The following is a 23,452-nucleotide window of genomic DNA, read 5'->3' as shown; positions in this document are numbered from 1 at the left end:
TTTCAACAAACATTTTTGTGCTTACATTTTTTTAAGCTCATGCCTTATTATTTGCTAGGATACATTTCTTTTTTATTGTTGTTGTTGCATTGGGTTTTTGTTGCTGTGCACGGGCTTTCTCTAGTTGCATTGAGCGGGGGCTACTCTTCATTGATGTACGCGGTCTTCTCATTGCGGTGGCTTCTCTTGTTGCAGAGCACAGGATCTAGGCACGTGGGCTTCAGTAGTTGTGGCATGCAGGCTCAGTAGTTGTGGCTCAAGGGCTCTAGAACGCAGGCTCAGTAGTTGTGGTGCACAGGCTTGGTTGCTCCACAGCATGTGGGATCTTGCTGGACCAGGGCTCAAACCTGTGTCCCCTGCATTGGCAGGTGGATTCTTAACCACTGTGCCACCAGGGAAGTCCCGAGGACACATTTCTAATGGCAAAATTTCTTGATCAAAAGATATGTTCATATTTAAAGTTTATTAGTGTTACCAATTGCCAACTTTCTCTTAAGAAAGTTGTACCAATTTACACACCTGCCAGCAGTATACAAGGGTATCTTTTCCCCACACTCTCACCAATATAGGTGATGCTAATTCTACTTACTCTTTCTCCGTCTGGTTTGATTTCTCATGTTTTTTCAAAATTTGCATCTCATTGATTGCTAACTAGGCTAAACATTTTCATCTTTATTATTACTTTTATTTTATATTTATGTTTTGAGTAGCCTGTTCATATTCCATGATCTCTTATTATTTGAAAACTTATATATATATAGATAATCAATACTCTTTTTTTTTTTTTTTTTTTTTTGCGGTACGTGGGCCTCTCACTGTTGTGGCCTCTCCCATTGCGGAGCACAGGCTCCGGACGCACAGGCTCAGCGGCCATGGCTCACGGGCCTAACCATTCCATGGCATGTGGGATCTTCCCGGACCGGGGCACAAACCCGTGTCCCCTACATCGGCAGGTGGACTCTCAACCACTGCACCACTAGGGAAGTCCCAATCCTCTTTTTGCCAAAAATGGAGCATACATTTTTCTTAAATTGCTCTTTGCATCTTAAAGCCTTATTTATGGTGTTTTTAAATTTTTTACTTTACTATGCCTAAAGTTTATGTTTTTTTTCCCCCCATAGTTAATCCATCTTTTCCTTCAGGTTTCATGCCTTCCCCGGATGAGGCAGAGATTACCAGTTACCTACCAAATACCCTCTCCTATCTTCTTTAGCAAGGGAACAGTGTATTTCTGAGCCTCCTTTGCAGTTGGGTGTGATCAGGTGACCAGTTAGGGTCAATGACTGCAAGGGTTGTTGTGTGACCTGGGGCAAAACTCCGCAAGAGTGAGAGTTGAGGCTTCTCCCTTCTTCTTTTCTGTTGCCTAGAAGGAAACAGCTAGAGCTCCAGCAGCCATCCTGGACCACTTCCATCTTGTGGATGGAAGTCAACTTGGCAGTGGGTACAGAAGGAAGGAGCCTGGAGTCCTCACAATGTTATGAAGCTGTCACACTAGCCCTGGGCTGTCCACCTCCAAATTTCTTTTATACAAGAGAATAAATAAGTCACTGTAGTCAGGCCTTTGGTAAGAGCAACTCTTACTCCTAAGAGTGATTCCTAACTCATATGCCAACCCAAGGTTATATCAATATTTATTTGTATTTTTATCTACTATATTACCTCTACATTTACAGATGTATGGCTGAAATGACATATAACCAAGGTTCGACAGTGTCTATAAGATAATCATTTTTGGTGGAAGCTTCTTCAAAATTATAATTGCTAGACCCCCATGTGGATAAACTGTTACACTGAACTTTAAGGAAGGATCTAATTATAGAGTTTTATTCTATCAGGCATTTTTTGAAAAAGTTAGGCCAACGATCTTGACTTGAAATACTTTTATTATACAGATCTTGAGAAATAGATTTAATATCTTTTTTTTTGATGAATTACGGGCTTACATCCTAAGTTAGTTTTCAGGGGATGCAACTATAAAATGTGTATAGCTAGTTGGGAGGTTTTCAGTGTAGATAATTGGATACATATCTAAATTTGTGTAATAAAGAGCTGTATTATAGCAAAATTGTACCATAGTTCCATAACAGCCAGAATTTCATTTTAATACAATTGGTTTTAAAACATATTTTGACTATAGGTATACTTTTTCTAGAACTTGACAACACATATTATTCTTGCTTCTGGAAAAATTAGCCAGATATTAGCGTTCAATTTAATGTAATGAATATTTCCTTAACTAGTATTTATTAAGCACCTGCTATGTATTAGTCTCTGTATTTAATCTCACAATGACCTGTAATTCAGGTAATAAAACCCCTAGTTTAGAGAGGGGGAAATTGAAGCTCAGAGGTGTTAATTCACTTGTCAAAGGACACTCACTGGCTAAATGGAAATTTCAGATGGCCTCTGAAGGCTGTTGACTCCAAATTCTAAACTCCTGTGTTACTTATACCAGGCCCTGAGCTGGACCTGCGGGAGATAAGAGATTAGTAAAACAATTTCCTACAAGTAATATTAAAGAAAATTTGGTACTTACCTTCCCCACACAGGTCCGTTATGTTAATATGAGTGGGCAAGGAACTGCCTTTCGAGTTAGCTGCAGACACGGACACAGCCCAGTTCCCAGTTCTGGGAATGACCCAGGTCCAGGAGGTGTGTTCTGTGATGTTCTGTAGTGTGGCTTTCCCTCCAGCTACCTCCTGCAAGGTCACTCGATAGTGGAGGATTTTTCCTTTTGCCTCTGATAGACTCAGATTCTGCAACAAAACACATCTACTTACTATGTACTGTCAGACAAGGTCACTGGATGCTCTATGCTAGGACCTCATGACTGCCAGCAGCAGGTGGCTACATTGGAGTGACCTTTTTATTTACATCTTCTCATCTCCTCCACTGCACACTTTCATGTCTCCACCCAGCCCCGCCACTTAAGAAAAAAAAATCAGTTAACATTTCTTAAAGCTAATTCTTAAAAACATATTGATTTTCCTTTCTTGCTTCAAAGTGGCACTTCCTAATAGGAGAAAACTCAATTACATTCAATGGAACAAGTGAGGGATCTGAACTCAGAAGATCTGGGTTTGAGTTCCAGCTCTACCAATCACCAGCTGTGTGACCCTGGGCAAGGCATTCAGACCCTCTGAGTCTCCATTTCCAAATTTGTGAAACACACACATGTATATATTTTTATATAGAAAGTGCAATGCTGCTCCTGAAATCAAAAACAAGCTTTTTAAGAGCTAAACTAGTAAAATCCATACTTAGTGAATTGGATTAGCCATCTGTGATAGGAAACTAAGACACTGTTTATAAATGTGTGACTAACAAGTTTTGGAACTGCAAGAATTCCAATTGAGATGGCTTGGGAACAATCCCAGAAAGTAAGCAGAAAACTAATTATTTGTACTGTAACCCTGTTTGGACAAGGACCATGGGAAACAGAAGCATTGGAAATGGGGAGTTGCCAAGGTCTGTGTTGGCAGTGCCTGTCCATGCCTAGTGCAGGGAGAGAAAGGCATTGCTCACCACACTTAAGCATCACAGTTTTCTTGACAAGGCTCTTCCTTCCATGGGGTGTGTGGTGGCCTCAAGCCACTGAAAGACACACCTTAGGATTGACAAATGCCCCTTTCTCTGGTTCCCAGATCCCTAAGCAATCTTTTAATAATTTGGTTTCCTATGTCATTTATCGTCATTTATCTGTCAGGAGAGGCTGGGCTAACGTGAACATCTGGTTCACTTAAAATTTGTGTCTTTCACCTAAAGTGAAAAAATTGGCCTTCTGATTATAATTTGGCTTCTGAAATAATTAGCATGCTGGGAGAAGATGTTCCTATCTGCTGACTCAAGCCTTCTGGTTGGCCCAACAGCTGCAATTCTCACTATAAATTAATGCATGAACATCCATCTTTTTATATTTCAGGCTCTAGGAGCTTGAATAATGCAAATCATGTCCTAGGTACCCTTCTGGATCCACAAGACCCAAGCCTGGATCATAAACCATGGTCAACACACTGGGTGAATGCCATGTTGTTGGGGGCATTTTTGGGTGCACGTTCAGCCATTCCCTAGAAGACATCCTGTGTCCTGACAAGAACCAAGAAAGTTAGCACTGCAAATGTCCATCACAGCTGATCTCATAGGCCCATTGTGTGGATTAAAACAAGTGAGTGCTTTTGACATTGTGATGTTCTGAACTGTTATTAATAAACATGCTCTTTGTCATAGGAGAAAAAACAAGATAAATTAAAGCAAAAGCTAGCTAGGGAAGACCATTCCCTCAGCTCTCCCTCACTCCATTCTTCCCTCCCTGTCCCTTGTGCAGCTCCAGAGGGAGGACTGGTGCCCATCCCAGGCACCCCACCCAAAGGCACTCCCCAAGAGTTAACTGGGCTCACAAAGCTCCCCATTCTTGCCAGGAACCCAAGGGGCAATAGGGAAACGGCCTGTATTACCACACGCTCATTGTCCTTCACAGACACCTCAGCAATCTCATGCAATCCAATGGTAAAGTGCTGACAGAAGGGAGGAAACGTCAAGTCCTCTTGGATCCAATGAACCTACCTAGAGACCACTGTGGAAATCCAGCTGATCCCAGTGATCTAGTAAACAGAGGTGTGGGTTGGAAAGATGAGTAAATGTTCCCAGAGGGCAGGGAAGGGCTTGGACCCACCTTGCATTATTGTTGAGTTGCAAATATCAGTGAGAAGGTGAGGATGGGGCCGAGTTAGACAAATAAATATGGTACCTCTTGAGTTATGCTTGTATAAAATGTCAAGCTCCAGTTTGGCGATAAAGGTTAACATCTCTCAGATAACTGGTCTCCTTAACCAAACTGGAAAATGAGTCTAACTTGTCCAGCAGGGTCCATAGAATAAAAGATTCAATGAGTTCAATGAGCCAGTGGGAAAACAGGTATTTAGCTGGAGGGGCACTCAGTCTCCTGAAGCAACTAAAAAGAGTGTGATTAGGTTGGTTAAAAAAACCAGTAACATCAAGTTTGCAAATCATGTATATAATGCATTACCCCTCGATGACACCTGGCCCTGACGGAATGAAATATCATCCCAGAACAACAGAACAGAAGGGATTCTACAGATTAACAATTAATTCAGTGTTTCATTTTATCAATGGGGAAACTAAGCCCTGGGGACAAGAGATGACTTGCTTAAGGCCACTCAAGGGACAGATAGAGGGGCTGAGAGTGGAATCCAGGGCTCCTGACTTCTGGATTCATGACACCTCCACTCTGACTCACTGCTCCCTCTATCGGCAAGCCTGAGACAATGAACTGGTGAGTACAAGTGCCATGTTGCATAGTTGGATCCCCATTCACCCTTCTGGCCCAGAGTTGCAAGGCAACTGGAACATCAACAGTGGGCATGAGGTCAGCAATTTGGGGAGGGTGGAGATCCAGAATTCTTTTTTTCCAGAGCCAACGAGCCCTGAGTCAGAAGGAGAGAAGCTCTGAACTGAGAAAAAACTTGGCCTGAGGAGCCAGCTGGGTCTTCTTGGATAAATTTATTTTTACTCTAGTGTTTGTTTATTCGGGTGGGTGAGAAGGGGGAATCTATCATTTATTGGGCCATACCATGAGTCAGAAGCTCTACATCTATTGTCATATTTATTCCTTATAACTCCCCATTCTGATGAGGGTGCTAAAGCTTAGGGAGGTTAAGAAACTGACTCAAGAAGTCCCTACAAATTAAAAAAAAAAAAAAAGGTTCTGAAGAACCTAGGGGCAGGACAGGAATAAAGACGCAGACTTAGGGCTTCCCTGGTGGCGCAGTGGTTGAGAATCTGCCTGCTAATGCAGGGGACATGGGTTCGAGCCCTGGTCTGGGAGGTCCACATGCCGTGGAGCCACTAGGCCCGTTAGCCACAACTACTGAGCCTGCACTCCGCAACAAGAGAGGCCGTGATAGTGAGAGGCCTATGCACCGCGATGAAGAGTGGCCCCCGCTTGCCACAACTAGAGAAAGCTCTCGCACAGAAACGAAGACCCAACACAGCAAAAAAATTAAAAAAAAAAAAAAAAGACGCTGACTTAGAGAATGGACTTGAGGACACGGAGAGGGGAACAGTAAGCTGGGACTAAGTGAGAGAGTGGCATGGACATATATACACTACCAAACATAAAATAGATAGCTAGTGGGAAGCAGGCGCATAGCACAGGGAGATCAGCTCCGTGCTTTGTGACCACCTAGAGGGGTAGGATAGGGAGGGTGGGAGGGAGGGAGATGCAAGAGGGAAGAGATATGGGAACATATGTATAGCTGATTCACTTTGTTATAAAGCAGACACTAACACACTATTGTAAAGCAATTATACTCCAATAAAGATGTTAAAAAATATAAATTAAAAAAAAAAGTCCCTACAGAAAAGTAATGTGAGATTTTAGTGCTCCCCTTGGTGGATATGAGAGAGGAGGGTGATATCCAGATGGAGTCTGGGGTCCCTGGGAGCATCTCAAAGACAGGGTACTTCTTGTCCCTTCTTGGGCAGTGCTGAGAGTGGGTTTCAAGCCAGTGGTCCTACTGTTGTTGTCACCCTCTCCTACTGGTAAGAATACACTAAAAAGGAAAAGCTGTCCACTGCCTCTCTCCCTTCGGTCTTCTTTCCGCTCTGTCCTGTGGAAAATGATCTAAACTTAATGAACGTGGCCTTTCTGACTTCGCTTTGTCTGAGAAGCAAAGAGTGAACAGCTCCCTCGTAAACCATTATAAGAATTCTGCTGCCTGAAAAGGCTTTCAGCCTCAAAAATAACTTGGTGAATGTAATCCAAGAAAGGACAAAGTCTGATGCATTTGTGAATGCGTGCCCCGTTTGTGTTTTGAAGTATATTATAGGAAAGGTGTTTCTGTGAATTGATAAATCATTTCCTCTTAAGACTTCAAAAAAACTACTGTACTTATAATAAAGTAATATTTTACTTCTGAACTTCCCCTGATGCAAATAATAACTTTTAAAAAACTGTTAGAGCTTAGCCTGTATCAGAGAAGAGAGTCTGTAATCACTACCCCTTGGAAAGCTGGGCAGTTTGAACACTTATTAGTCACAGCTTTATCTGTGAAGATTTTTTTTTTTTTTTTTTTTTTTGGTTTTGGAACACTGCTGACTTGGTTCTTGTTATTCGGGAAGATCTTTTGCTTTTCTGCTCCACCACCTAGCAGCCACATGACCTTGGGCAAGTTATTTCACCTCTCAGAGCCTCAATCTCCTCATCTGTAAAATGAGGATAATTCTATAGGCAGCATAGGCTTATTGGAGGATTCAATGAGCTAAGGGAAGTAAACTGTTTCAAAAGAGTGTTTGGTGCATGACAGATATGAAGACACTTGGTGGGTACTCTTCTCTCACTTAACTCTATATAAAAATCATCAGAATTGGCACTTTTCCCATCATACTTATATGGCTCTTCTATTAATCTTGACCTGGCTTATACCACAGTTTTCTATGGAAGTTTCACCAATGTCATACAGTTGATTACAAAGTATATGCAATTTGTGGGTTTAAGTCTGGGTACCTTGACTTCAGAACTTATGACTGCCTTCAGCAAGCCCGGTCCAAAGTGAAGACAATCCTCACCTGGAAGTTTTAAAAATCACTGTACTGGAAATTTCCATCTGTGGATCTATCTCCCCACTAGCCTGTCAGTTCATCTTTGCATCCTCAGTGTCATGACCAGTGTTTGCCTCCTAAGAATGACCTGGCAAACACTTTTCACAATTCTCATTTTCATACCAACATCATGTTATATACACTTTTATTATCTGCACTGTACTCATGAGGCAAGTAAGGCACAGAGAGTTTAAGCACCTTGCTCAAGAACACAAAGTAAGTGGTAAAGCTGGAACTTGAACCCAGCTAGCACAGCTGCTCTATCTGGAGGATGAAGTCTTAACTGCTGTCATGCTGGCACTTAGTAGGCATTCCCCAGGTGTTCTGCTACTCTGGACTGATTTAATTGATAGTCATACCTCCTGGTCGTTACCCGGGCATAATGATGTCTATCTTGTTTTACAGCTAGAAAACAGCAAAATAATGGAAACTTTTTAAGAGCAAAGCTTTAACTCCCCTTCCATCTCTGTTTTCTATCTTCTGTTAATTCTCTGCTACTTACTCTTATCTTCGTCACTGACCACATTCTGCTATCCAATCCAAATTCCCTGCATTGCATCTGGTACAGTACGTGTGACTAGTAAGCAAGGGAAAGCAACCTGTTCTGTCTGAAAATATCCCCAGAAATGCTGTGCCAGCCTGTGATGAGACAGGGTTGGGAAAGGGAAGGAGAGAGAGTTGAATACTGCAGCAAAACTAATCTTCCCATCTGCTGCTTTTGTATTTAAACATTGATTCTGAGGTTGGATACCTCCTATAATTATATAAGGGCCTCAGGCTCCTGGCAGCCAATCTTCCCTGAGGATTTACAATAGACCTTTGTCCTCCATCAATATAAACCAGGTTACAAATAATACTTTCTACTTTTACCGAATCCCTTTCATATGAGAAGGCCAAAGAATTCATCCCTTCAGTGCAATGTGATACAGGTTGGAATATTCTTCTTTCACCAAAGACAAAGACAGGGAGAAAGAGACCAAGTGAATGTACTGAATAAGCCGCTCCTGGTCTCAACAGTCTAAGGCTGTGCTGTAAACTGGTGTATGGGGCTGGCTCTTTTCTCTTTCTTCTTGACTTCTATGGTTTGAGGGTAGCTGTTTATCCAAATGAATTACTTCATTTAACAAGTGAATATAAAACACCCAGTCTTTTCCCCACCTTTGGAACCAAAAGATTCCCTAGCTCTCTTCTGTCTTGCTTGTTAAGGCTCAGGAGACTGGTTGTCGTCCACTGCAGGAGGGAGCTCTGCAGCCTTCAAAATGGGGCTCTCCTGACCCGAGATGGGCTGCTATCTGGAGGGTGAGCCCCTGGACACTGTGCCATACTGGCACTTAGTAGACACACCAGTTGTCAAAGACATAGTAGGAAAAAAAGAATGTAAAATAGCTCATTAATATTTTTTTAAATCAATTATATGTTGAAATGATAACATTCCAAATATATCTGTAAGTAAAATGTATTATTAAAATTGTCCACCTATAAACAAGACCAAAAGACAACCCTCAGAATGGAAGAAAATATTTGCAAATGAAGCAACTGACAAAGGATTAATCTCCAAAATATACAATCAGCTTATGCAGCTCAATAACCAAAAAAACGAACAACCCAATCCAAAAATGGGCAGAAGACCTAAATAGACATTTCTCCAAAGAAGATAAACAGATTGCCAACAAACACATGAAAGAATCCTCAACATCATTAATCATTAGAGAAATTCAAATCAAAACTACAATGAGATATCATCTCACACCAGTCAGAATGGCCATCATCAAAAAATCTACAAACAATAAATGCTGGAGAGGGTGTGGAGAAAAGGGAACACTCTTGCACTGCTGGTGGGAATGTGAATTGGTACAGCCACTATGGAGAACAGTATGGAGGTTCCTTAAAAATCTACAAATAGAACTACCATATGACCCAGCAATCCCACTACTGTGCATATACCCTGAGAAAACCATAATTCAAAAAGAGTCATGTACCAAAATGTTCATTGCAGCTCTATTTACAATAGCCAGGAGATGGAAACAACCTAAGTGTCCATCATTGGATGAATGGATAAAGAAGATGTGGCACATATATACAATGGAATGTTACTCAGCCATAAAAAGAAACGAAATTGAGCTATTTGTAATGAGGTGGATGGACGTAGAGCCTGTCATACAGAGTGAAGTAAGTCAGAAAGAGAAAGACAAATACCATATGCTAACACATATATATGGAATTTAAGAAAAAAAATGTCATGAAGAACCTAGGGGTAAGACAGGAATAAAGACACAGACCTACTAGAGCATGGACTTGAGGATATGGGGAGGGGGAATGGTAAGCTGTGACAAAGTGAGAGAGAGACATGGACGTATATACACTACCAAACATAAAATAGATAGCTAGTAGGAAGCAGGCGCATAGCACAGGGAGATCAGCTCCGTGCTTTGTGACCACCTAGATGGGTGGGATAGGGAGGGTGGGAGGGAGGGAGACGCAAAAGGGAAGAGATATGGGAACATATGTATAACTGATTCACTTTGTTATACAGCAGAAACTAACACACCATTGTAAAGCAATTATACTCCAATAAAGGTGTAAAAAAAAATAGTCCCCCTGTTTCTTTTTATTTTCTAAAATGTGGCTACAAGAAAGTTTTAAGTTACGCATGTGGCTTGCATCCATGGCCTGCTTTATATTTCTATGGGATAGCACTTCACTAATGTGATCCTTCAAGCCAAAGTTGTGTCCCCAGGGGGTCTCCTGTCAAATGTTCTCTCACCCTTGTCCTGACTAACTTGTTCTTCTGGGGAGCTCCAGTATTAACTTCTTTTTTTTTTTTTTTTTTTTTTAGGGTCAGAAAACTTTAATAACACCTGGACAGAATCAATACTAACAATTTAAGGGGAAGTTTATACATGATATTTTCTAAAGATTTAAAATATTCCAAAACATTTTATCCTTAAAATTCAGTTTAAACAAACAAGCAAACAAACAAAAACTTCACCCTATATAACCCTCAGCAACTCGACTGTGGATTCACTTTACCCACACCTCGAAATCCTTCCAACCAATAAAGAAACTAAAAAGCAGAAACTCACATGGGATTCTGACTGCCAGGCCTATCTTTCGATGTGTAGACTCTCCTATGCCCTTTGTCCTTCTGATGCTCCATCTCTTTTTTTTTTTTTGCGGTACGCGGGCCTCTCACTTTTGTGGCCTCTCCTGTTGCGGAGCGCAGGCTCAGCGGCCATGGCTCACGGGCCCAGCCGCTCCGCGGCACGTGGGATCCTCCCGGATCAGGGCACGAGCCTGTGTCCCCTGCATCGGCAGGCGGACTCTCAACCACTGCGCCACCAGGGAAGTCCTGATGCTCCATGTCTTAACTGCAGTGACTCGCACATTGCCTGAGCTCCACTTTGTTCTATGGTTCACAAAGTTAGTCAGCTGCATAGAGAATGGAAGATGCTGAAATCTGCAGTATTACATTCTGAAAGGTCCTCTCTGACTCCTCACCCCTTCCCCTGCCTGGCCATCATCCCCCCAGCCGAACCTTGAACCCCTCCTTAACACCTGAGGGCCCTCACCATCTCCTTGCTATTTCTGTCCTCCTGCTGGACTTTGAGCTCAAGAACATGGAGCCTGGACCTGGCTTGTTCACTTCCATATCCCCACATGCAGCATGGGCTCTAGGCCTAAAGAGGGGTTTTCATGTATTTGTTTGCTTGAATGAATAAATGAATGAGTGAGTGAATGAAGGAGTGAATTCAGCTCCATCTGCACACAGGTATTTCTCTTCCAGACCCATGGCCCAAACCACCATTTCAGAAAGTTTGTGACTTGCTATGATCGAGACAGTGAGAGGACACTGAAGAAATTTACAGAGGAAATTGGAAAGGTTAATATGGCTTTAACCCATCATCATATCTTTACATACATCATCCCCATATATATTCGAGATGACTTTCTTCTTAAAGGATAGAAGCTGTTTTAACTGAAGGAGAAGTGTGCTGGAATCATGGATTGAAATGCTTTGTCAAAGCAAAGGAAACGGTATGAAAGTTTGTGCAGAAGGAGATGATAGAGGGAATCTGAGGGAAAGAATCGGTGACACTCCCCCCCCCCCTTAAAGGGCTCTAACCCAACACTGGGGCTGTTGGTAACACAGCAACAGTTTCTACCTGTTATTGCATTTACTGTTTTAACAGCACCCAGGTGTTTTTGCTTGATTCATAGATTAGGTTCTACTTTTTGGCTTCAACATAGAAAGTATTTTTTTCTCTTAAAAGCAACTATGGGGACCTCCCTGGCGGTCCAGTGGTTAGGACTCTGGCTTGCACTGCCACGGGCATGGGTTTGATCCCTGGTTGGGGAACTAAGATCCTGCAAGCTACGTGGTATGGCCAAAAATTTTAAAATAAAAAAATGTTAAAAAGAAACTATGGCAAAAAATAGTACAGGATATTTTTGAGGAAATGGAGTTTTTTGGAGAAACCAAGGTGTGGGAAAACGAGTAACTACTTGGGAACCAGAACATCAAAGATCTCCTTTACCCTCAACATATTCGCACACCCACCTTCATAAATACACACGCATATAGATACATTCATACACATTCACACTCACACACTCATACATATACACCCACACTCATACCCACATGTATCCCACACACTCACACCTTCACACTCACTCACTACAGAGGGTGATTCACATGTTGGAAGTTAACACCTAATGTGATGGTGTCAGGAGGTGGGGCCTCTGCAAGTTGATTAGGTCCTGAGGGTGGAGCCCCCATGGGTGGGATTAGCACTCTCTAAGAGACCCCAGAATGCCATCTAGCCCCTTCCACCACATGAGGATACAACAGAAGTCTGCGGCACAGAAGAGGGCCCTCACCCAACCATGCTGGCAGCTGGATCTCAGACTTCCAGCCTCCAGAACTGTGAGAAATTGATCTCTGCTATTTATAAGCCCCTAGTCTATGGTATTTTATTATACTAAGACACATACACGCACAACATACATGCCCACGCACTCACACACGTACTCACATATACACACCCACACACTCACATCCCTCCCACACATACAAAACTCACACGCATTCACACACATGTGCACTCACTCACATATACAACACACATGCACACACACCACTCCAGACACGCACATTCACACATCCTCAACTTCCCCCCCACACACCGGGGCTGTACCCATTCAGCACCAAGCTGTTCTCCCCTAGTGTAAACATCCTACAAAAACGAAAGGTCATCTCACTTTTCCCTATCTGCAAGAGAAACGTGTTCTCTGTGTTCACAGGCTGATGGGGTTTTACCTGGGGCTTCCTTTGGTGCCAAAGCCCCAAATTCCCCTTTGCAGTGGCGGGGTGTCCCCCTTATCTCATTTCCCAGTATTGATCAAAGTGAAAAAAGAAAAATCAGCCACTACATACGTCTGCTTCCTTTCCCCAGTGTGGTCTGACTGAGGCCCCACCACAAAGCACTTGATACGGCTACAGTGTTTCTTTCTAGCCTGAGGTTTAGATGAGTTCCTTGTGTCACAGCACAGCCCTGTGCGTGAGACTCCCAAACCTGCCTAAGGGGGGCAAGAGGAATCCCCAGGCGGATGAGTGGGAGAGGGGTGGTTCCAGAGGGCAGTATTTCCGCCCAGGAAAGGCTTCCAGCACAAGCACCACATCATGGAATCCTCTCATGGGAAATCACTTCCCCTCCCTAGACCTCAGTTTCCGTGTTTGTAAAACCAGTGTTGGAACTGCATGCTGCTTAAATGCCCTTTGGCTCTAGAGGTCTGGGATTCATGGTTCTGGGGTCCAGAGCAGGACTGCTCATCTCAGCAACTCCAGTCGGGGTTTAATTGCCTCTCCCAGGTGGGTGGAGAGGCAACTGGAGATGCCCAGGATTCGACAGAGAAGGACTAAATCCTGTAATGACCCTATAAAACTGAAGACTGAGTCCAACTTTCCTTTCTCAGGCTGGGCAATCACTGAAGGTTTTGAAGGTCCCGTCACAACTACCATCTGGCACAAGGTTATAGAAGCTTCTAGTATTTACATTTTTGGTTTCTTATTCAAAATCGATTCCAGTCCAAAGCATCCTTCTTGGGCTCACATTTCTGGATCCACTAAAGGAAAGATTTTCTAACTTATCAATAAGAGATGCCATCAAGGCATGGGCTTCCTCCAAAGCGATTCTCCCTGTCCCAGAAGGTCCCAGATATCTGTCTGTCCTGGCTGGGCTGGGAGCAATGTTTATGAGAGAAAGGGTGGGCTAGAAGAGCTTTAAAGCCTCTTTGAATTTCAAGACTTCATTTTAGAATCTAAACTTCGTGAGGAATAGGGACAGGATCAAGATGCGCAGCAGAGAGGAATTTGCATATGCAAGCTTGCTAAGCATTACCTGTTGGCTAACAAACAGTTATTTTGACTTTGCTCTGACGTTGGTTTCAGGGCACTCTGCTCATGCCTGTTCTAAATTCTCTTTGTGACAGTACACACAGATACAGCACCAGGCATGTTGCTTACCCTGTTAGGATAAAAATCATGATGCAGTATCATTTAATTTTTCCTTGGTGGCCCCCGTGATTTTTCTGTGTTTGTGTCTTCTCATTTACTGGGCCCTCCGATGGCCTTGTCAGCTCTGCAGGTACCAGGATCATTACCCTCATTCTACCGAGAGAAACCCTAGAGTAGAGAGGAGTGAAATGGGACCAGAATAGAGTATCTTTTCAGGTAACTGTAAAGTACATTTTGGGACGAGGGATCTTTATGGGAGGAAGAATATTCATTTTAACCAGTTGCTTACTTCTGAAAACGAAAACCAATAGCCAGGAATTGAGCTGGGTTCTTCTATACTATTTACAAATTATGGCTGCTCTAAATGCCTTGCTTTAGGAATAATCTTGCTTTATTTGAACAATGCTTTATTTTAAGAAAAATTTTAAGCTGAAGTTTTAGTTTCAAAGTGAAGAACTTGATTATGACTCACCAAGCTATTTATAGTAGACTCCTCTTATGCCAGACATTTTGTGTGTGTGTGAGAGAGAGAAAGAAAGGGAAAGAGGGAGAAAGAGCTCATTTCTTAAAACTGAAGAGGATTGCAATTATCAAAATCTATCAAGCTAGCCCCATCAGAAGTCTTTATTACTCTGACTTCTGATTTCCTGCTCATCAGCTTCATAATTCCAAAACTGTTTATTTACCCTTAACTAGAAGAACTGTCGTAAAAGGGATGTAAGTTTTGGGAAATAAAACCTCTTCTTATGAACATGCCAATCAGTAGCTCAATTCAAATAGTATTTTTTTGGACAAAGATGAGTCATGCTGTAGCAGAAAGGGCTGTGGATGGGTTTCAGTCCCAGCTCTGCACTTAGTAGGTGGGTGACTTTGAGAAGAACCTCCTTTCTTTGACTCTCAGTTTTTTCATGTGTTAGTGGGGATACTAGTATGTACCTCTTAGAGTTTTTGTAAGGATTAAGTGAAATGATAATGCCAGCTTTCAGTACTCTGTAAAACTTTTACATTTTGTAATAACATTAGGCCTCATTGTTTTCTGGAAGGTTGTTCAGTTTACTACTGTTTTACTACTATTCGTAAGGGCTGCTTTCTTTGACTATTCCTATTATTTTCTACTATTATTAGTATTCCTGAAGTAGAGCAGCTTTTTTTCCATCCTTTCCCTTTTCAATGACCATAGAAAACATATTGTTTTCCATTTGATTTTTTTTTTAACATCATTATTGGAGTATAATTCTTTACAATGGTGTGTTAGTTTCTGCTTCATAACAAAGTGAATCAGCTATACATATACATATATCCCCATATCTCCTCCCTCTTGCATCTCCCCCCCACCCTCCCTATCCCACCTCTCTAGGTGGTCACAAAGCACCGAGCTGATCTCCCTGTGCTATGCGGCTGCTTCCCACTAGCTATCTGTTTTACATTTGGTAGTGTATATATGTCCATGCCACTTTCTCACTTCATCCCAGCTTACCCTTCCCTCTCCTCGTGTCCTCAAGTCCATTCTCTACATCTGCGTCTTTATTCCTGTCCTGCCACTAGGTTCTTCAGAACTTTTTTTTTAGATTCCATATATATGTGTTAGCATATGGTATTTGTTTTTCTCTTTCTGACTTACTTCACTCTGTATGACAGACTCTAGGTCCATCCACCTCACTACAAATAACTCAATTTCATTTCTTTTTATGGCTGAGTAATATTCCATTATATATGTGTACCACATCTTCTTTATCCATTCATCTGTCAATGGACACTTAGGTTGCTTCCATGTCCTGGCTATTGTAAATAGAGCTGCAATGAACATTATGGTACATGACTCTTTTTGAATTATGGTTTTCTCAGGGTATATGCACAGTAGTGGGATTGCTGGGTCATACGGTAGTTCTATTTTTAGTTTTTTAAGGAACATCCATACTGTTCTCCATAGTGGCTGTATTAATTTACATTCCCACCAACAGTGCAAGATTGTTCCCTTTTTTCCACACCCTCTCCAGCATTTATTGTTTGTAGATTTTTTGATGATGGCCATTCTGACTGGTGTGAGGTGATACCTCATTGTAGTTTTGATTTGCAAGAAACCATATTCTTAAACATCCACAGCTTTAATTTCCCCCCAAATGAATAAGTGAGGTTGCATGGTCACTGTTGGGCATATTGTATGAATCAGAAGAGAAGGTGTAGTGAGTGGGGTCAAAGGGTGGACATGCTCGGGGATGGGAGGGAACATTGATCCGACTGGAAGTGGGTGAGGGAAAGATGTAATTGTGTGGAGGCAGGAAGTCAGAGTTTTCACCCTTGTTTGGGAAAAATAAATGACACAGAATCAAGTATCATGAGGATGTGGCTGAGAAAATGAGCTCCAATACAGACTCTGAAGGCTCATACCAAAGCCACTATGGAAACAGAAAGTCTTTTTCTGGCCTTGAAACTTATCATTCAAATATGTAATTCTCTTCATATGTCAATTATATCTCAATAAAAACAAAACAAAAACCCCAAATCTATAATTCTCCTGAATTTTAAGTGGACACTGCAAACTTACCTTCCAGAAAAGAGAAATCTGTTGTCTATTGCAGTCAATGTGCTGTCTCATGTACCAGACATCTAATGTTCCAGTAGGCTCTGTTTGGAAGGGGAAAAAAACAGTTTCATATATACATATATATCTATACAATATGAATACTTTGGAAGTCAATTGGTTATTCATTAAATAATTCAGGGGGAGTAGGATTATAGGATAATTTCAATTTTCTTTGTGTCCCAGTATCTTCCTTTTTCTGTTGTTACACAATGAACATGTATATATCTTTGACTACAGAAGTCAGAAAAAACAAGGTTAACTTGAAGACAAATTTTAAAAAATGACGAGGAAATTAGCTTCTTAACTTACTCTTAAAATGTGTATTAGTAAAACAACTCAAAGAAAGTACGTGTGGTTAATTCTTTTTTATTGGAATGCAGAAAGAATTCTCAACAGAAAAATAAACATAAATCATAAGGGAAACATTTTTTTGATCCTGTAAAAATACAAGATACAAATGATGAACTTTGTGTTCATCTCCATTCCTGAACTTATGCTGGAGTATAATTATTTGGTTTTATGATCACTAGACAATAATCTATTTGTAAGGAAGCCTATCTCATTCATATTAATACTCCTCATACTTAGCACAGTGCTTAGAATGTAACAGACTCCCAGTTACTCTTTGTTAAATGATGAATAAGCAAATAAACAAACAAGGCAATATTATCTACTTGATGCTGAAACACAGGCTGAACTCATAGAAGAAATAACCACCAATCCATAAGACGATGGTCAAATGTTACCTTATTTAATTTGAGAAAGTCAATCGAACATACTTGAAAAAAAACTGAATAATCAACTCCTGTGTCTAAGAGTGTGTGTGTGTGTGTGTGTGTGTGTGTGCATGTATGAATGGGTGAAGTAGTTTTATTTCTCCCACTGTCAGATTTGTTTTGATTTACAGCCAGGGGTGGAATCAGCAGAAGCAATCCCTGAAAACAGGCTTCAATTGCACCAACCTTACTTGTGTAACAGTGACATTCAGAGTATATTAGGGTGAGGCTATCTTGGGGTTCCTTTTGGAGCAGCAAGTTCCATTTAACCAGATGGAAATTTCCAGAAACTAAGTCCCATCTGGAAAGCAGAAGACAAACAGCCAGAGAGGGGAGAAGAGAAAGAAGGACAGGGAGGGAGCACATGTCCCAGCACATACTATGGGCAGGCCCTTTGTGGGCCCATTCAATTACATCTCCCATCCTCCTCAGCCCTGTGATGCACTAGCTTCAGTGCAGTGGTTAAAGTGTGAGCTCCAGAGCCAGACCATCTATGGGCAAATCCCAGCTCTGTGATCTTGAGCAAATGTTTACCATGTCCTCAAGCCAAGTTCCTCATCTGTCAAATGAGGACATTAATTCTACACATCAGATGGGGCTGTTGTGAGAATGTAAATGAACGGAAGAGTGCTGACACATGGTAAATACTCAGTAAATTTTGCTGCTGTGTTTTCTTCCTTTGAGAACTGAAGTACTGAGAAGTTAAGGAACTTGATCAAGGTTCCAGAAGTAGTCATCGGAGAAGCCAGGCTTTGAACACAGCTCTGTTTTGTCACGTAGCCTGTGCTCTTTGCTCTGCATCATGTGGTTGCCTGGCTCTGTGAAGGGTTATGATTTCTCTATAAAACTTACATCCTCCATCAGGTACACCTTTCTATTCTCTTCCTTTGTCACTTCCTCTTCCTGCCTCTCTCTCCTTTGTCTCTCTTTTTTTATTTCTAAACATTCACTTCTTTTCTTCCCATTCTCTTCCCACCAGTGCTAGTATTTACCCTCGCAGCCAGGAATTAGAAGTAAGAAATGTGTACAGAAGACATTCTGAAAGTGCTCTCAATCGTTCAGGATTACAGGGACCCAGGAGTCAAGCTCAGAACATTTTTTCTGCTAGTCCAGATGCATAAAAGGAAAAAAGCACAGGCAACAGAAGGAAAGGGGGCCTGACATTTATTAACCACCTACCGTGTGCCAGGTAATCTTTGGACACTTTATATACATGATCTCACTTAATCCTCACACAAGGCAGAGGGTACATGTGATTATACCTGTTTTGCAGCTGAGGACAAGGAGGTTGACAAATGCTAAGTGATTTACAAAAACCGTGGAGCTGGTAATGGCAAAGCTAAGAGCCGAGCCCAGGTCTCACTGTCTCCAAAGACCCCGCTCGTCCATTACAGTCCACCGTGTTGAGAAAAGATCTGAACAATCCACAAACTAGATAATCCAGACATTGACTACATAATCAGGATTTGGAAACTTGGGTGTGCTCCGTGTCAAAGCCAGTGGACGTGTTCCATGGTGTTAAATGTCTTCAGTAAATTACATATTGGTAAGAAATTTAAAGGGAACACTCATTGCCTCATTGCCTCTCATTGTCACTCTACAACCTACCAGATTATTACAGAGCTAAGAATCAAATTCTAGAGTCATATTTTGTTCAAAGGATAAATTGCAAGTGAAGTTGAAATTTTAATGGTGCCCACTTGCAGCGTAAGCCTCTATGGGAGAGAAATCACTAGCCAACTCTGTATGAGTGTCAAGTGTAAAATTTCATGACCAGGAATGTCAAACCATTGCTGCTTAGAGCAACTTAAGGGCTAATATTAGAGACAATCTTTGACATTCAACTGTCATAAAATCACTTAAAGTCCTAACCTCAGTGTTATCTAACAAAAGACAGATAAAACTATTATGGGTAGACGAGAAAAGGAAAGTCAAAGGCCCATATGTCCAAATGACAAAAAAAGATGGGTACAAATGATTAAAAATATGAATATTGAGAAATGGAAGTCAGTTCTCCTGAGATGAATGTACCTTCAAGGTAAAGGAAAAAACCATTGGGTTAAAGAGGAGGGAATCACCAATATGAAAAAAGAGGACATCCTAAATTAAGCAGAAGATCAGCTTAACTGACCTAACTGACCTCGAGGGTTCTTTCAACTCTAAATCCCAAGATTCTAGGATTCTATGAAACAGTACATGTGGTAAATAAATCAGGGCCAAGACATGTGCTGCTTCTGAGGTTAGCATCCGTTTCTGAAGCCAAGGCAAGTGCAAGGGTGTGAACAAGAGCAATTGAATTGCAAGTGGAAAGCAATCCCTCCACAGAGATTTTAGCAGGCAGTGGAGTGGAGTAGAAAGATCTCTAAGAGCAGTGAAAATGGAGAATTTAACACAAAGTAAATATGAAAAAGGAATATCTTGGGAGATTTCAAGTAGTGGGCTAAATTGAACCCATGAGAATATTTTGGTCCAAACCATGCTCCAAGCAGGACAAGATAGAGATAAGTCATTTGCCATCTTGGTTCCTCCATGTCCACTCTTTGGGCTGTGATACGTTTCTCTAAAATCTAGTTTCAAATAACTCAAACAGATTTACAAACACCCATTTGCTTAAACAATTTTTTAGTGGTATACTCTTGCCTTTATACGTTACCACCTGCTATGTCTCCATGGGAAGTCCTACACAGATGCCCCCACCCTTCCTCCTCTTTGATAACTTTCAACACTTGGTTCACTCTCTCTTTCCACTCCTTTCTGTCACTAGTTTTGCTGGTTCATCATCCACCTTGGTGTTCCTTCCCAATGGCTGGTACTGTCCCTCCCTCTACCTGCTCACTTCCAATGATTTGATTCTCTCAACTTCTTCACTGAGCAAAAGGAAGCAATCAGACAGGGATTCCCTAATCTTTCCACCCTGGAAACTTTCGAACTTCCCCATCAATTCCCTAACACAGCACCCCTACTGATTTTACTGTGGATGAAGCATCCCCACTTCCATCAAAGACCAACATCTTGAGTTCTGGATCCCATCCTCTTGCTTCATCAAGGAGCTCTCTCCCACCATTATCCTACTTCCTGTATCATTAATTTCTCCCTCTCTGCTGGGCCCTTATCATCACCTTGCAAATGTATTGTATTATCTCTGATCCTAAAAGCAAAAACAAATAGGGAATTTCTTAATACCACATCCTGCTCCAGCTACTGCCCAACTTCTCTGCTCTCCTTCACAGAACTTCTTGAAGAGTTGTGAATGGTCACTGTCTTTATTCCCTCACCTAACATTCACTCTCAAGAAATGCCAATTTATTCTGTCCCCATCACACTACTGATGCTGCTCCTGGTCGGCAATGAATGCTATTTTGCCAAATCTAATGATCACCTCTCTATTTTCATTTCATTGGATTTATTGGCAGCATTTGACATAGCTGAATACTCCACCATCTTTTTTTTTTTTTAAAGAAACATAACCTTTCAACATCCAGATCACAAGTGAAGAGCTTGTTTCTTAATAGAAGCAGAAATGTTTCATCCATACTAAAGTCAATGGAGGCCTCATGTTAGAGTGCCAAGGGAAAATAAGTGAGTTGCAAAAGATTACATACACATATAATTTTGATTAAGCTCAAAAATAAGCAAAATGAATCACTGTTTAGAAATACATACAGTTCTGAAAGCTATGAGAAAAAGTATGAGGATGATATAAACACACAGTCCAAAATAGTGGTTACATATAGTGAAGCATGACACGGTAAGAATATATTGGTAATTTTATAGCATTTAAGCTGAATGGTGGGTTTCTAAGTGTTCATTTTATTGTTATGCTTTGTAATGAGAAAGTAGCTTAAACTAGGATAGTCAGAGTAGCAATGGAAAGAATGAATGCATTTTGAATATGTTTTAGAAGAGTCGAATGCTGGTATGAGGGGATAGGAGAAAAGGGGAAGTTAAGGATGATTTCTGCATTTTTGACTCGAGTAGCTAGGAAGATGGTAGTGTCAATTACCATGACAGGAAAGATTGAAACAGAGGCATTTTGGAAACATTTTGCTTTGGAGAAAAAAATAAAAGTGTCTGTTTAGGCTATGTGAGGTTTAGAATGTCTGTTGACATCTAAGTGAAGATATGGAATAGGTGATTGGAACACACACCTGAAGTTCCGGAAAGAGTCCAGGACAGAAACTATATTCTGTCTTTCTCTCTCTCTCTTTACCTACCTATCTCGTTTTAGAGCCATGAGACTGAATGAGGTCAGCTGGGAAAAGAAGGGCGTCCAATATAAAGCCCTACAGATTGAGAGTAAAAAGAGAAAGAAGGCCAGCAAAAGAGACAAAGAAGAACTAACCAACATGGTAGAGTAAAAACCAGGAACAAGGGATTTCACAGAATTCAAGAGAATCAAGTACTTCCAGGAGGAAATAGCTCTTTTCTTCTACTGCAATAACCTTGGAGACCACATGTTCCAGATGGAGGAAGGTCACAAGATTCCCTTTGGACTTTGCAGGTTTTTCTTGGTGTCATCTCTTCCAGGAATCTTTCCCTGATGTTCCAAGATAGACTATAAGCTCTTGAGTGTGAGGATCTGACTGGTTATCATTATGTCTGAGCACCTGGCATAGTTCCTGATATACACACATTCCTCACAGATCATCCAGAGAAGTATTTTTTGCCCCCAGTGGCTTCTTTTGGTGGGCTTCATGGAAAACATTTCTTCCCATTTGGGTGATCACTACCTTGTCAAATAGTTAAGCTCAGGCATTTACTTCTTCCAGGATACGTGTTGGGCTTAGAAGAGACCACAAGAAGAAGAAAAAAGGGTAGGGACACTCACTGGATCTAAAACATAACATTTTCCCTCTAATGAAAATGTTTGTAGGTAAATCCCTTTAGGAAGGTAAAGAACTATTCATTCTCATTTCCTGAAGCCTTAGGCAAAAAGATGCAAGTGTAATAGTTTCAAGTTTAGCTAGTTTAGGAGTCAGCAAACTATGGCCCATGGACTAAATCTGGCTGATTCCTTATTCCCTGTTTTGGTATAGCCAGTGAACTAATAATAATGGTTTTCACATTTTTAAATGGTTGAAAATAAGTCAAAAGAAGAATCATTTTTAGTGACATGAAAATTTTATAAAATTCAATTTTCAGTGTGCAGAAATAAAATTTTGGACACAGCTTTGTCTATGTATTTGTATACTGTCAATGGCTGCTTGCCTGTGATAACAGTAGATTTTAGTAGTTGTGACAAAAGTCATATGGTCTGCAAAGCTGAAAATATTTACTATATGGACCTTTATAGCAAATGTTTGCTGACTCCTAAGCTAGACTTATCATCTTGCTTGCTAATTAAGATGGTAAAATAACCTCTAGTATTTAATTGTTCACACCGAATCTATCCTAGCAATAGTTCAAAATCACAAATGAATGAATTGTCTAGCTTCTTAACGTGAACATGGGTGGCTGCAGCTGGTAGCCTTGCATTTTCTCCCTCTTTGGGATCTCTCACCAATCACCTATGCCATCACCACAGTGGGGGAGGACTCCTCCTTTGCTGCTCTGGCACTAGTATGCGCATTTAACACTTCCTTTATTAATTGTCCACAGTCACATTTAGCAAGACCAAACATATAAATAAGACTGAAAAATGGTGAATGAACAGACAGAAACACCTAATTGATAGATAATGCAGCTCTAAGGAATGGCTCATTCATCTTTATTTTGGAGTCTCCTCCTGGGCATTCAAAATGATGAGGGAGTGCCTTTCCCCCAACATCTGGGCATATTCTCAGGCAAGTTTGGACACAATGCAGCCCAAATTCAGACTGTTTTCCCACTAGAAGTAAAATATGATTGCTTGTTTCCCAGTAGCAGGCCCACTGATGGTTACTGATTGCTGGACTGTCCTGCTAAACATAAGAAAATTATCTCTTTCCTACCACCCCTTACTTAGTGGTCATTTAA

At 41.2% G+C, this 23,452-nt stretch overlaps 1 protein-coding gene across 3 annotated transcripts in view; it reads right to left on the bottom strand.

Moving 5' to 3' along the window:
• The window catches only part of IL12RB2 (interleukin 12 receptor subunit beta 2), a gene marked incomplete at its 5' end in the record, with an annotated part of 73,163 nt that overhangs the window by 34,581 nt on the left and 15,130 nt on the right, over window positions 1-23,452 (bottom strand). For all 3 annotated transcript variants that reach the window (XM_082614909.1, XM_082614910.1, XM_082614911.1), the window contains 2 exons: window positions 2,537-2,756; window positions 16,683-16,762. In XM_082614909.1, the coding sequence (XP_082471035.1) occupies window positions 2,537-2,756; window positions 16,683-16,762 (300 nt within the window). The remainder of the gene's footprint in view (window positions 1-2,536; window positions 2,757-16,682; window positions 16,763-23,452) is intronic.

The sequence above is a fragment of the Mesoplodon mirus genome (assembly GCF_964341445.2).
Source record: "Mesoplodon mirus genome assembly, chromosome: 3".
Taxonomy (NCBI): Eukaryota; Metazoa; Chordata; class Mammalia; order Artiodactyla; family Ziphiidae; genus Mesoplodon; species Mesoplodon mirus.
This window is presented reverse-complemented; position numbering and strand designations above follow the sequence as displayed.